This window comes from Artemia sp. Qi Xiang Cuo, chromosome 1 (genome assembly GCF_049724085.1).
Source record: "Artemia sp. Qi Xiang Cuo chromosome 1, ASM4972408v1, whole genome shotgun sequence".
Lineage (NCBI taxonomy): Eukaryota > Metazoa > Arthropoda > Branchiopoda > Anostraca > Artemiidae > Artemia > Artemia sp. Qi Xiang Cuo.
Genome location: NC_142794.1, coordinates 58,480,034 through 58,497,851, shown reverse-complemented (window position 1 = coordinate 58,497,851; position 17,818 = coordinate 58,480,034). Strand labels below are relative to the sequence as shown.

The 17,818-nt window shown below is 35.7% G+C and overlaps 1 protein-coding gene across 2 annotated transcripts in view; it reads right to left on the bottom strand.

Annotated features, from left to right (window-relative positions):
- LOC148956521 (ELAV-like protein 2) overlaps nucleotides 1–17,818 on the bottom strand; it is a 117,811-nt gene that overhangs the window by 11,532 nt on the left and 88,461 nt on the right. The window contains exons 6-7 of one of the 2 annotated variants that reach the window (XM_089085701.1): nucleotides 7,939–8,046; nucleotides 2,573–2,614 (exon numbers count right to left, since the gene is read on the bottom strand). In XM_089085701.1, coding sequence (XP_088941827.1) covers nucleotides 2,573–2,614; nucleotides 7,939–8,046 — 150 coding nt within the window. The remainder of the gene's footprint in view (nucleotides 1–2,572; nucleotides 2,615–7,938; nucleotides 8,047–17,818) is intronic. The other variant, XM_089085709.1, reaches the window with a different exon arrangement.

The following is a 17,818-nucleotide window of genomic DNA, read 5'->3' as shown; positions in this document are numbered from 1 at the left end:
CGGGGGCATTACAAAAAAAAAACTTTAAAAAAACGCATCAAACATTTGTTTATAATCATTTTTGTCACGTTTTTATGGGTCGGAAAAAATTTCGGGGGGAGGGGGGAGTTCAGCTCCCCCCCTAAATCCTCTCCCCCTGGATACGGCCTTGATTCTTGCATTCGCTTGTCTACATTTTTATTTGTGATTTGTTGCGATGCTCGCGGTCACTTGTCTTCTAACCACAAATTTCTTTGTTTCTCATTTCCGTTTGCGATTCGTTGTGATTCTTGCTATCGCTTGTCTTCTAAGCGCAGATTTCGTAGTGCATCATTTTTATTTGTGATTTGTTGTGATACTCCTTGTCGCGTTTCTTCTAACTGCAAGTCTCATTGTGCTTCGTTTTTGTTTTTACAGCTCTTGATTTGACGGCCTCCTTGTTTTTCTCATAGTGCTCTTACATTCACACATTGAACACATTAGTTCGAAACAAAATAAAAATGACAATTTTTCTTTCGATATATTTTTGTTTTAGTTTATTGATGCTCTATAAGCTTACTTTAGAACGATCGACTGTAAAAATTCGTTTGCACTTTCTCCTAAGTTATCCTGATACATGCAAATTGATATTTAATGGAAATTCTCAATGATGTCATAAATGAGCCCTCTCCCGATTTTATAGAACCATAGGTTCGATACGATCTCCACTGGAAAAAAATCCCAAAGTCGTGACCTATCTAGATCGCCTCGCTTGTCTTCTAACCACACATTTCGTGGTGCATCATTTCCGTCTGTGATTCTTGCTGTCGCTTGTCTTCTAACCACATATTTCACTGTGCTTCATTTTCGTTTTTTTTTTATTCTTGATTTGACAGCATCCTTGTTTTTCTAATACTGCTCTTCCCTTCACACATTCAACCATTAATTCACAACTGATGACGCTCTATAAGTTTTATTCAGAATGATCGACTGAAGAAAACTTTCTTGCAGTTTACAAGTTTCCTAATTCGTGCATAATTTTCCGTGACGCCATAGATGCCAAAAAAAGTTCGATACGATCACCCCTAGAAAAAAAAGTTTTTCCAAAGTCGTGACCTATCTAGGTCATCTTTTCAAGCGAAAACATGTTAGTGTACAAGTTTTTAGAAAAAACAATCAAGCTGCTTTCTAGAAATAATATATGCATACACAATCATTACTCTCTTAAAGAAAGTAGATTCGAAGAGGCTTTCAAAGTAGAAGATTTTGAAAAACATTTAAGGACTAACTAAGTAATTCAAAGCTAGATTTGCCGTATCGTGCCGTAGAAAAAAGTCTCCCGAGTTCAAAATAGAATTTTAAGAGAATATCAAGTACTAATAGATAAACAACTGAAAAAATGAACAACGATTGCTCGCACTTAGTGACGACTACTTACTACGTCTAGAACACGAGTTCCAAGTCGCATTTTCATTCACAACTAGTATTCAAAGACGTAAGCTTTTTATCACAATGTGATACAAAAATACTCATTGCAGCTGCAGTTAGATGGATAAGAGGAACCTTTCTAAGGGAAACATTTCAAAATCTAACTGATTGATAGATTTTACAGCCAAGAGCCATGTACAAATCTAAGGGTAATGGTGATTTAATTTGTTTTCAAGGATTACACAAGAGAAAGGATTCCGTTCCCTCCATCCGTTCTCCTCGTGACTGTTGCCTTTATTCTACATCAGGTCAATTGTTGCAGCTAATGAATAAGAAAAGGAAAACAAAGTGTCCATGCACACGTAAGATTACATTAAAAGCCAATTTGGTCATGCCCAAAACTCAAAAAATGTGTACTTAAAAAAAAAATCCGTCCCTTAAAGTCCTTTAGGGGCCTTTAATGACGACCCGCTGAAAAAAGTGTGTTTATTTTGCAAGAACTCAGAGCGACCGGCCAAGACAGGAACAACCAAATTTCTAGCACAAAGACTTCCTGATAAGATGTTGTGTGTCAAACAATTTTATTTAATTCATAAAAATAGCCAGTTCATATTAATAAATTATAACTGATTGATATTTTAATTTGAAAATTATAATTAAAGAGTTCATAATTGATTATTTATGAATAAACAATAAGCCTTTTCTTCTTCCTTTTTTCCAGATTTCAAACTCGGCTGTAGCAACATACCAAAGGGTCGATCCAATGACCGTAGTAGTCAAGAGGTGTCGTTATTCCAATACATATATAAAACAACAAGACTGAACTATGACTTAAAAACTATAATTAAATAATTCATATTTTTATATGTTTTGTATTTTGTGTACAGAAAAAGCCAGATTATACTGAAAAGCTTTGAATTTTGTTTCTAGCCTTTCTTGTGAATCCTCAAAATTTAATTAATACTTCGATGACATTAAGAACCTTATATTCGGTCCCCATTGGAATTACAAAAATGCTAAATACAGTCTTTTATGCTTTGGGTATGACCAATTTCAACTAGAAATGAAAATGAACAATCAAAAACACAAGAAAATAACGATATAGCAAGATAGCATACACCAGATCATGCAAAAAGCATAAAAACTAAAGATAATTTGAACTAAACGAACTGAAACATAGTGTTACCTTTGAAGCCCTTTTGTTAGGGCTACCATTGCTTTTCCAGAACTATAAAAGAAAACAAAAACGAAGAAATAAAAAATGAGAAAATAAAGGCTTCACAAAAACAAAAAATAAAACAAATACTAATAGTCAGTAGAACAGACAGAGCAAATAGCAGTTCCGGAAAATAGTTAGCTGGACCAAAAAGGAAATATAAGTTCTTAAATAAAGTAAAGAAAAATAGTCAAATATTAAATGCTAAAGGAAAGTTCTAAGCAAAAATATAAAATGAGATAAGATAAGAAGCAAAATAATTTTATTAGGTACGAATAATGAAATCGTATCATGTATACCAGCACTCATACGGCTAAATAGCACTTTCAGCCGCCCACTTCTCCTGCGGCCCCCTGCACAAGGCCTCCAATGTAGACAAATGGCCCTTTTAAGATAGTGATTTAAAAAAAAATTCCACAAAATAATTTTTTCTCAGAAAAATAAAGAACTCCATTAAATCGAAAATGAGCAAAAATAAAATCAAATAATCTACCAAGCGTGAAACTACCACAAATCACCGTCAACAAATAAATGGAACCCAAAACGAACAGAAATTACAATAAATAACCGAGTCAAACTCAAAATGAGCAGAAATTAACATGAGTAGGGCACAAAACCCCTATGCCTTCTCAAGGCCAGAACATAATTTGCACTTTACTGAAAAAAAACAAATGTTTTTACTTTTACAACCTTAATAAATCAAATAATATTAACATTTTGATTAACAAATATCAGTATATGCATATTAAACTGACAATGCACATTCACTTGCATTTTTTTTTAGTAAAGTGCAAATTATGTTCTGGCCTTGAGAAGGCATAGGGGTTTTGTGCCCTACTCATGTTAATTTCTGCTCATTTTGAGTTTGACTCGGTTATTTATTGTAATTTCTGTTCGTTTTGGGTTACATTTATTTGTCGATGCTGATTTGTGGTAGTTTCACGCTTGGTAGATTATTTGATTTAATTTTTGCTCATTTTTGATTTAATGGAGTTCTTTATTTTTCTTTGATAAACTTATTTTGTGGAAAAAGCTTTTTAACTAATTTCTGTTCGTTTATATTGGCACAGTCTTTTCAGGGAAAAAGAAAATAATACTTTAAATCTTTTCGTTTTTTTAAGACTTTATAGTTTGGCCTGCTATTTGTATACTGGAGAAAATATTTCAGCAATTTTTAACAGCATACGCCCTTTCAAAAATCTGGACACGAATAGTAGTGTTTAACTTAGTTTCATACCTCCTCTAGTTGACCTGAAATAGAAAACTTGATACCATTCGCAAAAAAATATGTTTACTTTCTTTGACAGCTTGGATACACTTACGCTATTCTGATTTGGTTAAATTTTAAGAGAACAAGTAGCCCCGAAAGTTTGAACATAATACCCTCAGTCGTTCTTGGGATACTGCTGAGATGCCCTATTTGGGAATTAGAATTAACACAGTGAATTTTTATTTAATCTTAAGGAAAAATTTAGTTTTTAGAAATATTGGGAAAATGGGAGGGTGGGCGTGGGATTAGTTTCCCTCCAATCAGTTTCGATGATAAAAAAGGGCACTAGCCCTCTCAATTTTCAATTGAATGAAACATTCTTGAAGCTTCTATGACAACTCCTTAGATACGAAGTGCCCTGGTCTTAAAAAAAAAAAAAAAAAAAAAAAAAAAAAAAAAAAAAAAAAAAAATTGTAACCACATCGCTCTTTACTATAAAATATCAACCTTTCCAATCACTTTCGACTATTAAAAATGGCACTAGCCCTTTCAATTTCCAATCGAATGAGCCCTTTTTGAGTTTCTACGTCAACGCTTTCAATAAACACCTTATATGCCCCCAGGGTATAACTTACAAACCCTGCCCTGAGTGCTCTGAGGGGGTTGTCATCCTTAATGACACGATGTCCCGACTGTTGAACTAAGTTAAACAAAGTGTCTATCTCAAAATTTTGATTGGAAATGTTTGGGGAAACTAGGGGCGTGAGAGGGGCGTTAGTTGCCTTCCAATCACTTTCAACCACGAAAAAGGGCACTAGCCCTTTCAATTTCCAATCAAAAAACCCCTGTTGAAATTTCTAGGACAACGCTTTCAATAAAAACCTTATATGCTTCCAGGACATAACTTACAACCCTTGCCCTGAGGGCTGGGGGGGTTGTCTTCCTCAAAGACCTGATTTCCAGAACTTTCAACTACGTTGAACAAAATTGCTGTCTCAAAATTTTGATTGAATGTGCTTGGGGAAATGGTGGGCGTGAGAGGGGGGTATGCCCCCAGGGCATAACTTATAACTCTTTCCCTGAGGGCTGTCCGGGGGTTGTCATCCTCAAAGACCTAATTTCCAGAACTTTCAACTACATTGAATAAAATGGCTACCTCAAAATATTGATTGGATGTGTTATGGGAAATGGTGGGCGTGAAAGAGGGGTTAGTTGCCCTGCAATCACCTTCGACTATTAAAAAGGGCACTAGCCCTTTCAATTTCCAACTGAATGAGCTCTTTTTGAAGTTTCTACAACAGCGCTTTCTATAAAAACCTTATATGCTCCCAGGGCAAAACTCATAACCCTTGCCCTGAGGGATGTGGGAGAGTGTAATCCTCAAACACAAAATGGCTATCTCAAAATTTTGATTGGATGCGTTTGGGGAAATGGTGGGCGTGAGAGGAGGGTTACTTGCCCTCCAGTCACTTTCGACTATTAAAAAAAACACTAGCCATTCCAATTTCTAATCAAATTAGCCCTCTTCCAAGTTTCTACATCAACTCCTTAGATACCAAGTGCCCTGGTATAAAAAAAAAAATAATACATTGTGCCAACATCGTTCTTTACTTAGGCAGCGCGATTGCACTGCCTATGAAAAGATTCATAAATCAATCTTAGCTGAACAATGCGCGGATTATACCATTTTAAAATAAGGATTGTATACAGATTATTTTACCTTTAATGGCGGGATAATCTTATCTTATGTTTTTTATGGTCTTGTGGTTTTGCCAACTTGGAGTATCCCCCTTTGTCCCTCTCCTGCTCTAAGTTGTTTCATTCTTTACTTTTTGTTTTATCTTGCTAGGTCTATAATTGTTGTCTTTTATCTATGATATGTAAAGTTTACTCGATAATAGGTGCTCTTCACTTTGAGAAGGTGGCCTTCCCTCTATTGGCTCTGTTTAGGTACTAATTACTAGGCTACAGCTATTGCTGGAACCATGATTTCCATCTATTTTTGTATCTGTGTTAAGTAAGTAAAATTTTATCAACCCGCCCCTAACTTAATAATAAGAATTTACATCTTTCGGCTTGTGACAGTCCACGGAGCATTTTTGGGAGTTGTCCTAAATATTTCATATGACTCTTTCTCGGACGCCCAAATAAAGTCGTTTTTCCTCTTCCAACAAATAATCGTTCGGATATTACCTAATGAAATGTTCTTAAATAGTTAAAATTAATCCTGAAAAATTATATAAACTGTCCTAAGACTCTCCTAAATTAAAGCACACTAAGTTTGCATTTCAGGGTTTTATTTCAATCCAAAGTGCTTTTAAAGGCTATCTCAGCTAAAAACAGGAGTAGCCAACTCCTTTCTCATTAATCGTTTCTAATTTTCACCAAAATTAGTAATATAACGCTTTCTAGCTTTTTCAGTTACAAATCTGATGTTAATATTGCAATATACAAATTCAGCACCAAACTCCTTTTTGTTCTTTTTTGCTACGACATTTATATTCACCAACAATGGCGGATCCAGGGGGGCGAAGGGGCGCGCACCCCTCTAACGTAGTCTAAAATAGTGTAATTTACTTAATTAATGCAAGTTTGCGTTAATTAAACTTGCTCCTATCACAAGTTATCGGATCAACCTATTTTGCCCCCCCCCCTAAATAAATCCTGGATCCGTCCCTGTTCATCAACGTTTTCTTACATGTGAATGAAGTCTAATAGCACAGCGCACTGATATCAATAGCCTATATACAATGCTGCGTTCATTACACCTGAACAAAGATTGAATTAAAAAAACAGTTTATCTACGAGAAGACGATTTAAAGCTTAGGACGGGCATAATTAATTAAAAACTTCGAAATTTAAAAAAATAAGAAGTTAATATAAATGAAGAGATGAAAACTAAAGCAAACAGAATCACAATAAACAATGAGGTCACACTTTTCGTGATGAAGCTATGTTTCTTCGTGCAATATTTACATCATATACTCGTTTTTGTGGGGGTTTTTTAATTGTTGTATAAATATTTGTTTAATTCCATATTTGACAGTTTCGAGTAAGTTTCATAAACTTTAAGCCTTACACAAGCGCACGAACTAAAAATCTTGCATTACCACCCTATGGTAGCACATCGGATTGATGCTCTATTTGGCAATACGAGGCACAAGGATTGATCCCTGCTGGGGCAAGGTTAGGTTTGCCACTTGTCCCTACAACAAAACCCAGCAATGGTTCTAGTGAATCTTTATCCCTTTTTTGTCATTATCAACTAACTTGTGTCTTCCATTATATTTGACTATAAGAACGCTTGTCTTCTAACCGCAGATTAATGTAAACTTCTTTACCAGCTTTTTACTGACAAAAAAGCTGGCCATTTCAATTGAATTTTGTTTATACTTCACAAAATCATAACTTTTATAAGATTTGAATTCTCCTGATAGTACAGTCAAAGTATGGTTAGACCTTAAACAAATTGCGACAGAAATGATTTTTATACCATTCGATAGAGGAAAACACGCTCGTTAACATATCCAAAATCAGCGTCGCTATCCTGAGGAAAAATGGGCCAAATTCACTCTAAAGTGCGGAGGAGAGGGGCAAAAAGCTAAATAGTTTTAGCAAAAAGCTAAATTCGTAGTAATACATAGAAAGAGAAATCTTCTATGCGGTTATCGAGGTCGTAGAAAACTAAAATCAAGGTAAAAAATGTTTTATTTATTGAAATTTGGATTTCCGTCCTGAGTCTGTACTTATTCAGTATTATTTTATATTTCGATAGCAATAAGCTTAGTTGGATCCATTATAAAATTCCTGAAAGTAGGCATTTTGGTGTGTCTTTAAACTAGGATTTACTGGTCATAAAACGGTTGGGGCTAGGTTAGTATGCAGAAAAGATGATAGCCGGCCTTTTCTACCTAGGTTCTTTCTTATTTTCGATGCTTTGCAAAATAAATGAAACGAGCATTTTCATTTAGTATTCTTACAATTAACTTTGCGATTTTGTTGGGTAACACTATACTTGTTGGGTAGTTTTTTTCTCAGATTTGCTCATCAATTTCCGTAATTTTTATTATTCTCTATATTCCAGTATACAATCTTCACATCTTCTTTTAAATAGGAAGTATCTCACCTTGATTGATTTTTGGCTAGTGTTTCCAAATCTCCTAGATCAGGGGTTCCGTCTCCCAGACTAGTGAGCGGCTGCCATGCTGCAGCAGTTGCCGCGGCACCAACGGATCTACATAGAAAAAGAAAATATTATTTTTTCATTTATTACAATGCCGGGTAGTCTATAAATCCTGCTTCCAATCCAGCCGATACATAGGGTGTCCTAGAATTCACCTTGCCAACAAGATATAGTAGACTTGTCCCCGTATTCCTACCATAAAAATATTTAACTCTTGTTGCATAGCGACATGAGGGACAAGAGTCACTAGTAGGTTTCGTTACAAAACAAGTTTTATAAACGTTAGTTTATAAAACTAACGTTTTAAACAAGTTTTATAAACGTTATTTTATAAAACTAAGGTTTTAAACAAGTTTTATAAACGTTATTTTATAAAACTAACGTTTTAAACAAGTTTTATAAACGTTAGTTTATAAAACTAACGTTTTAAACAAGTTTTATAAACGTTAGTTTATAAAACTAACGTTTTTATAGTTCTATAAAAGTTTTAAAACGTTATAAAACGTTATAAAACTAACACAATCATTGATGTTGAAGGCATATACAGGAACAGTCGATACTGGATAACTAAATTACAATATCATTGAAACAGTGACCCATTGGTATAGAAATGACATAGTAGTAAAACTATAACGTTATAAAATTTTTGTTATAAAACTATATTTCGTTATAAAACTAACACAATCATTGATTTTGAGAAAAATATACAGGAACAGTCGATATTGGATAACTAAATTACAATATCATTGAAACAGTGAGCCATTGGTACAGAAATGATATAGTGGCAATACTGAAATGACATTTCTATTCAGTAAAGCTATTTTTAAAAACTATATATATTGGATTCTCAGAAAAAAAAGTTTCTTTTCGCTGCTTCTCAGGAGCTTTTCTATTCGCAGCTTTTCTAAGCAAGGATTTAAACTTTGTTCCGTTATTGCTTTTTGAGATTTTGATTTAAAATATTGGATTGCTCTTCGTTTGTCTGAAAACGTTAATCTGAAATATTTCGGACAAAATAAAGTTCAGACAACCATTTGCCGCTCAAGTTAGCATCGCTATAGTATAGTATCGCTATCATAAATTTTGTTATTCATATGTATTTTTATCTTCCAGGAGACAGAAGCTGCCCCATATTCGAATATTACATTGGTGATTACTTAATATATACAGCAATCAAAAGTGGGTGCATTATAGTTGACTACTTATTAAAGTTTAAAAACGAAAAAGCGAAAGGAATTTATTGAATTACAAAAATTCCTTCCTTCGGTCTATAAAAGATTTATTTAAATTCTTTCATATATAATAAAATGAATAGTTTTGAGAAAAAAACGCGGTACATGGCCAAAGACGAAATCCTTTCTTGGTTTGGAGACGAGTAGAAAAGGCAAAATAAACACAAAATGGCATCGACTGTCATCTCTGACATCGGAACCAATCAAATTCTAATAGTTCTAGGGACACATTCGATAAATTCGAGATTACAGAATTTACTCAGGAGATGTGAGACACGAGAAACTCCTTTGTTTTTGTTGGAACAGAACGTACTTCAAAGCCGAAATTTAGAAGCCAAATATTAGTAGATCATTTTGTCGGGATTGCCAAGCAAATCAATATTCTACCGTCACTGAAGGAAAATTTAAAGGCACGTACCAGCAGTTGAACAGAAGATAATGAATAGCTGTCTCCGTGCTAATTCATTCAATTAATTAGCTAAACATGAGCTTTCTAACTCAGCTGATCCTGGGTTTGCCCAGTCTTAAAAGATGTTAGACGACCTTGATCGAATTACTTATGCAGATTTCTTCTGGGCACAGAAAAAAAAGAGACGTAACATGCAAAAAATGTTAGTGCTTCCAAAACTTATCGGTCTTTTAACTTGGTAAAATTCGACATGACACAACTGGTAACAGGGCAGTGGCGTAATTTCGTCAAAATCCTTTGGGGGGGGGGGGGTATAGCTGTTGCCAATTTCCCCAAATCAAGTGAAAATGACAGTGAAGAATGTAAAATGAGACATATAGTACTAAAAAGGCAAAGATATATTAAAGAAAACTGACCTGTATTTTTGGATGCTTGAACTATGCAGGCTTATCTTAGTTTTGACAATATTTTTTGTAGAAACTAAATTTCAGCTGGGAGAGGGCAAACTGGGGTCTGGGGAGGGGGGAAAACCAGGGTCTGGAGGGGGCAGTTGCCTCCCACCCCATAGCAAATTACGCCCCTGTAACAGGGTGGGATTATTTGGCCTCTATTTCTGACATACGTTTAAAGAATAAGACAAATGGAACAAAAAATGTGACGATAAACGTCACAAAATAAACCGCTACAATGAAAGCACAATTTTTAACGCGAACCGTAATCTCTCTTTTCTCTTTGTATTGGGTCCCACAGAAGCTACACAAGCAGAATATAGACCTCCATTCACGCATTCTCTGCAGCAATACTTTTCGCCCCCTCCACTGAACCATCTTAGGTCTATTCGTACGCTAAAACCCGAATTTTCTAAGATTTTCTTTTAGTTGTTTCAAAACTTGACTTCTTTAGGGCAGTACCCCATTTTTGTCAGTATTGCCACGTTGAACAGCGAGAATAAATAAGCAAGACTCATAAGTTAAATTTGAAAATACTTATTGTCGGAAAAATACAAACATTAGCAACCTGTTGATTCAGAAAGACAACTACACTTTCAAAGGAAACACCTACTTACCATATACACATATTTCTATATGATATATCCTATTCTTTTTTAATATGGTGCACGCTACTATCAAAACTTCAGAGCTGCTACATATGAAGGTCTTTTTTATTAAAAATTGAATTCCTGATTTTTTTAATTTTTTTAGGATACATGTTGTTGCGTAAGTTTCTATTCAACCAATTCAAACAATCAGACTTCATTTTCACTTCCCTCGGTCAAACAGTTCGTGGTAACGAACTGTAAGTAAGGAGTGACCCGACTCAATAGTAATCAAAACTATAAAAAACGGAATTTTGATACTAGTAGATACATCAAAAGAATCGGATTTTTATGCTGATTTCAAATGTATAATTTTCATCAATTTTAGTCTTACCCATCAACCCTTTAGTCTTAGCCATCAAGTTACGAGCCTGAAAAAATTGCCTGATTTTCAAAAAAAGGGTAAAACACCCCTAAGAGTGATAGAATCTTAATGAAAATCAGACCATCATATTCAGCGTATCAGAAAACCCTACTGTAGAGGTTTAGAGCTCCTACCTACAAAAATGTAGAATTTTGTATTTTTTGCAAGAAGAAAGATCACGGATACGTGTTTATTTGTTTGTTTTTTTCCCAGGGGTGATCATATCGATCCAGTGGTCCTAGAATATCGCGAGAGGGCTCATTCGAACGGAAATTAAAAGTTCTAGTGCACTTTTCAAGTGACCAAAAAATTGGAGGGCAACTAGGACCTCTTCCACGCTCATTTTTCCCAAAGTCCCAAAGTCAATCGATCAAAATTTTGAGATAGCCATTTTGTTCAGCATAGTCGAAAATCTAATAAATATGTCTTTGAGGATGACTTAATCCCACACACTACCCGGGGGAAGGGCTGCAAGTTATAAACTTTGCCCAATGTTTACATATAGTATTAGTTATTGGGAAGTATACAGACGTTTTCAGAGGGGATGTTTTCTGGTAGTGGGGGGTGGTCGGGTCGGGGGTTACATCGGAGAATCTTTCCATGGAGGAAGTAATCATGGGGGAAGGGATATTGCTATGAAGGAGCGCCAGATTTCCCAGCATTATTTAAAAAACGATCAGAAATCAAATAAAAAAACAAGTTTTTTCAACTGAAAGTAAGGAGCAACATTAAAACTTTAAGTTTTTTTAGTACTTTCAAAAGAGCTATCTATTCCAATTAAACGGCCTCTGTCATTCAGGGATCATTCTTAAAGAATTGGAACAAAAATTCAAACTTTAGCGTAAAGAGCGAGGTATTGACTAGGGGACGAACCCCCTCATATACATAATAATTTCTGTTCGTTTTAAGTTTTAATGCTGATCCTTACTTTGAGTTAAAAAAAAACTTGCTATTTTTGTTTAACATTTTAAAGGCCTGTCTTGATTTAAAAGTTCATGTTCGCTCGTTTGGTGTGTTCTGGTACAAAATAGGCAAATTAAACCTAAAATCGAGGAGAATAAGCCTTTAAAACATCAGTTGCTTCATTATGTGGTATTCATTGGACGTGTATTGTAAAAGCGTTTTGTGCTGTAGTGGCACAGTGAGAGCTTGGTAATTCGAGACCCAGAGTTTGAGCTCAGCTGCACCAATGCACTGCAGGGCTCGCAATTTAATTTCGATTAAGAGATTCTGCCATTAAGGTTAATCGAAATCATAGTTACCATTCCTGAATTTTTTTTTTTTTTTCTTCGGTTGCTATGGGCTGAACTAGAAGAAGAAAAAGAAGAACAAAATAATGGCTGATCTGTAGTTCAATAGCGTGAAGAGTTTGGGTTGAGGGGGCCACATCGTCCTTACATCAATACGACAATACATTTTATAAGAACTGAAATATTAAATAAATGTTGCAATTAACTTATTGATTAATCATTTTCACTCAGTTTTGCCAGATTAGTCCATTCGAGTTTGCCAGATTAGTCCATTAATTCAGGGCTTGAACTTATGCGTTGCTACAAAGAATTTCCTGAATCAATATATGGGATTAAAGTATTTAGCACCTCCTACCCCCCCCCCCAGTAAGTTGATGTGGGATGTGGATATTTCAATTTATGGGGTTAAGAGTGTTTACCCCCCCCTCCGTAAGTTCATGTGGACGGTCATATGCGTATGAATGCCAATTGTCTCTTTAAAGTCTATATTTTTGTTCTAAAACCACGATATTTAATTTTATATCTCCACGCGCCTTAATTGCACATTATCGGTCCTGGTTATGCCTATGTTTTCCAGGTTCAACTCTTGGCTTTGGTTAATTTTGCCCTGTAAGCTTCTTTTGAGCAAAATTTTTATCCTCAAATAGTTTTATCAGTAGTAACCGAGACTTCTTTACATCGCAATATTTGTTGGTTTTGCATCAGCATGGTACTTTCCCATTATATGGGCATTTACAAGGAAACCAGTCACGAAAAACCCTTTTTTGACGGGTTAACCGTTATAAAGTAATACAATGATAACATGGTTTTTATTGCGTATACGATATTTAAACTGTTTTTTTTTAGGTTTAGCGGGGGGAAGGTACCTAGGTTATATAGGTTAGGTTACGTATTTAATATATACTATGCTTTACCCCATCCCCACCCCCCGTAATGTGCAAATATGTAGCCCAAATTTGTTTATAAACTATTACATATTCATCCTATTTTACTTCATTAGCATTAACCAAACTTGACTTTTTAGAAGTTCCCATATAATGGGAAAGTACCCATCAGCAGAAATATATTCTTTCCCAATGACGAAAATAGAAGCATGAACTTCAAAAGTCACAGAAAGGAAGATTCTTTGACGTCAAGCCCGCTTTGGGAATCAGCTAATCGATAGCTCGCAAAACACTATTGATCAGCTTATAGAACGGTATATGGGCTTTCTGCTTCTTTCTGCGCTAGGAATCTGTCGAGGGAATGAAATCAATACTCAGACAGGGCTACTGCGTCGGAAATATTTCTTGAAATAAAAAAATTCAATGATACCAGGTGAAATCTCTGCCTGACTTTGATATTCAATGCAGTAGCAATGAGCCTAGAGTTGAGGGTGGACGCGTGCGGAAGGAGACCATGTGAACCATCCAAATTCGGGCAAAGATTAAAAAAAAACACCAGAAACATGCGAATTCGGTCGAAAAACAAGAAACTATAGCAATCATAAAGATAGAGATTTTTCGGAGGGGCAGAGATTGAGACCGTCCCATGTCCTACTTTGTGCATGCACGGTTGGGAGGGATTTGATCCTCTCAATGTAAGATAACTGTAGAAAATAAGCTTTCTTTTATCATAATACTGCAACGCGACCTTCAATTTGATTTAAAATCTAAGCCATGTCCCTGCTTCAATGCGAAACCATGGGCGTTCTTTCGAATTTCATTGTTCATAGGCCTATTAAAAAAACAATTCATTCTGTAGAATCGAATAGTTAGAAAAAACAGCCTTTCTTACGTATAAAAAGAGCGAAATTGAAGCTTAAAACGAACAGTTACTTTGCCTACGGTCTGTTTTGAGTGCCAAAGTGACTGACCATATCTCTACAGTAATGTACGAAAAATTTGGTTCAACCCCGCATTCTAGGGCTATAATGAAAGAAAAGTTGAGACGGCTAGGACACGTTCTGCGGACGAACGATGACGGATTGCCAAAGATCGCCCTTGTTGGCCAACCATCTAGGGTCAAACGAAAACCCTGTTGTCACCGAATGGGGTGGGAGGATGTCATAAGGAAGGATTTAAGGGAAATTGGAGCTTCTTGGGAGGATGTAAAGAGGGAGGCTTTGAATAGATTGAGATGGAGGAAGAGCAGCGTGCACAGTTGTGTTGGCCTCAAGCGGCTTGGTGCTGCAGGGAGAAGTAGTAGCAATACTTAGTTCTAAGTTTCAACTTCGCTTTTCAACCGTGAGAAAAATTGTGTTTTTATTTGTTAGTTTTTACTCGTTTTATTGTTTTTAACCATGCACAATAAATCTTACCAAAAAATCTTAGGCTTAGAAAAAAACTTTAAGCTTAAAACCTCCTATTAAGGGTTTAGACCAGGACAAATTGATTTTTTATCTTTGAATTTGCACTTCCTGGCACAGAAATCATATTTGTTCCGTCGCCCCTGGTGTAAACCCATTCATTGAATGCAAGTTATGAGCTGAAATTTACCTATCACTGCTTTCATTATTGGTGCTCAAGTGCTGAAGTAACCTTTAAATACTAACTTTGTCCCATTCGTATTAAAGAACTTGAAACATCGTGATAAACGGCTATTTAAATGTAGTTTTCAGTTTGTATAGTCCTCTTCCAATGAGCTAGACCTGTTCAAATGATATAGCTCATTCTTTTCTTTTTAAGCGTCCAAATCGTCTACAGTTTTACAGAAGTTTGAAGTCCATAATGTGCCAAGAAAAAAGATGACTCTCAATGTTTACTAAAAAATTAGGAAAAAGAATCAATTTACACCAAGAAAAAGATAATAGGAAATTCTGCCTCAATATTGTCGCCAAGTTGCAAAGCTTAGCTTAGAGAGCCAGGTAAATTTTTGTCAGGTATCGGTTTCTTCCACAACCTTTGCAATCCATCACTCTTATGCGTCCTGCAGAGAAATAAACATCCATGGGATAACGCGAGCCAAAGGAAACTCTTTTTTGCAATGCGAATTCTTGGGAATGTGTCATGCTGATAAAAAACGGAAATAAGGACATTGCTGTAACTTGTAAAACGAAAAAGAGTGAAATAGCGTCAAGATAATAGATAGTTCAGAAATGAATTTTGTCTGGTAAATTTTGATATACCTTAATCCTAGGAATGAAGGTTTTTAGACTAAATCCCCCCATATGAATTTGCTGCTTCTAAATCCAAGAACTCCACATACGATGAAATTAAAACAAAACCCTTCAATCGATTTATTTAAAATGATTTCCATACAATATGTAAAAGCAACTCTGACTTGGCTCAGAATTAGTTAGCATTCAGGATAGATTTTGATCTAAGTATGAAATCAAAATTGGTCAATAAAAGGAAAATTAGCGGGATGAGACTTAAATCTTATCTACAGCGTTATATTCAATTCTTCCGCTAATAATAAATAGCTTAAAAACTTAATAAAAGTAATACATTCTAAGTATAGAGTAAAAACCAAACTATGCTCGTTGAAAAGTTTCTTAAAGGAAAAATGTAAAAGCTAGTCTTGTATCCCATGTTAACTCATTTCGAAATACAGTCTAAACTGGAGAAATTAAAAGCCAAAAAACATGAAATATAGCTTTTTGGGGATCCTCCGCGCAGGTTCGTATTTAAAATAAATGTCTTACGTAAGTTGAGACGTTTTTAGCAGCTTGATGGAGACTTCTTACTTTTCCGGGAGTGAGTAATCATGGTCGCACCGATGGCTGCAACCTAGTAAAGATCCAACTCCACCCCATGTAACCGAGAACTTAAAAATACATTTTGAAAAAACAGAACTAGGGAGAAAATAATTGCGATTTGAAGCTGATTTACTAATGGTAACTACTATTTCAATTAATCTTATTAGTAAAAGTTGATCCCGGAAACAAATTTACAGGAATCCATTCTTCGAAAATGGAGCGAATCGGACTGAAAATTGCATCATTTGAATTACCAATGGCGAAAACACTGTACAGAAAAATTACAGTCCGCCATCTTGAACAACAAGGAAATTCATTATTTTGCATTGGTAGCGCTGATGCGTCTTTTTTCCTCCCAGGGATGATCTTATCGAACCAGTCATTGTAGAATATTGCGAAAGGGCTCATTTGAATGCACATCTTTATTGCCCATTTTAAGTGACAAAAGAGGTCGTGCCACAGTAAATCGGCGGTTTCTGCCATTCTGTGCCACATCGTTTTCTGCCATCAACTTTCGCCCAAAGAGGTTCAAAATGCCAAGGAAATAAATTCTGCCAATCGATTCGTAACGGTCTAAAACACTACTCAGGAAGGTTTTGAGCCCCAATCTTGAATAAGATGGGATATTTACGGATGGGACTTTCTTTTCTACAGCATGACGTGAATGACGCAGTGACTCCTGTGTTTATTAATAAACCAACAGTTGATAATGGTATGAATACTACAGATATTATCAAGCTGTTGATGATTCATCAGCAAATGGTAACGCGTATAGTATTTTCGACGAACTTATGAAAGACGAAAAGAAAGGAAACGTAAGAATAAGCGGGAAAGAAAATGTGATATGTAACTATTTTAATTATGAATTTTACAAGTTTCGTGAACGGTAGAAATTTTTGCATATATGTCGTGATTTTACTTGTCTGACAAGTGCAGTATACATCATGTCGACATTTGTTCGTTATTGTCGTCTTTAGGCATTGGGTATAGACAAATCGTGTATCGACAATGGTGGAGTGTAGATTTTTCTCGACCTTTTTTAGGGCGACAAAAAAAAAGAGTCCACGACTCTCATCCCTCGTTCTTCCGACCCGGTACAGATCTACAGCCAGTCACACCCCCTCCCTACCTAAAGCTGTGCAGCATGCCCTAAGAATCCCCCCTTCCATTACAATCGCAGCTGATTTACTCTTCCTTATTTTTTCCACCCCAGTATCCCCGTCTCACCCCCATTAACTAACAGGAAGGTTACCAGCTTGCCCTCCTCCCTCAGAAACTATTAGAAAGCTGGGTACTTGTTCAGAACACAATAAGTTCTTGATCTGAATATAAGATCTGGGAAAAGAGGTTTCATAGCCACAAAGACAAGTAACGGGTGACAGAATGCGGTACTTGTGTGATATATCCCCTGCATCTCATGCATTGGCGCACTCTAAACCGGTTTCTTTCGCTAGTTTCTTTCAAATTAGCGTAAGAAAAAATAAAGAGAATTGACAGAATAGATGGTAAATATATAGTTAGGGTTATATATTTGCACATTAGAGGGGGTGGGGGTAAATTATTTGGACAGAGTGAAGTCAGAAAACAATTCTTACTTCATAATATCAGAATAATTGTAGCTAATACATTATGCATGCAGACCCGCTGTACTTTACTCCACCCCCCTAATGTGCAAGTATATAGCCCAAATTTATATTATATTTTTATCATACTTAGGTATATTTTATTAGGATTAACCTAACTTCACTTCTTGAGATGCAGGGGTATATCATAGGCAGCGCAATCGCGCTGCC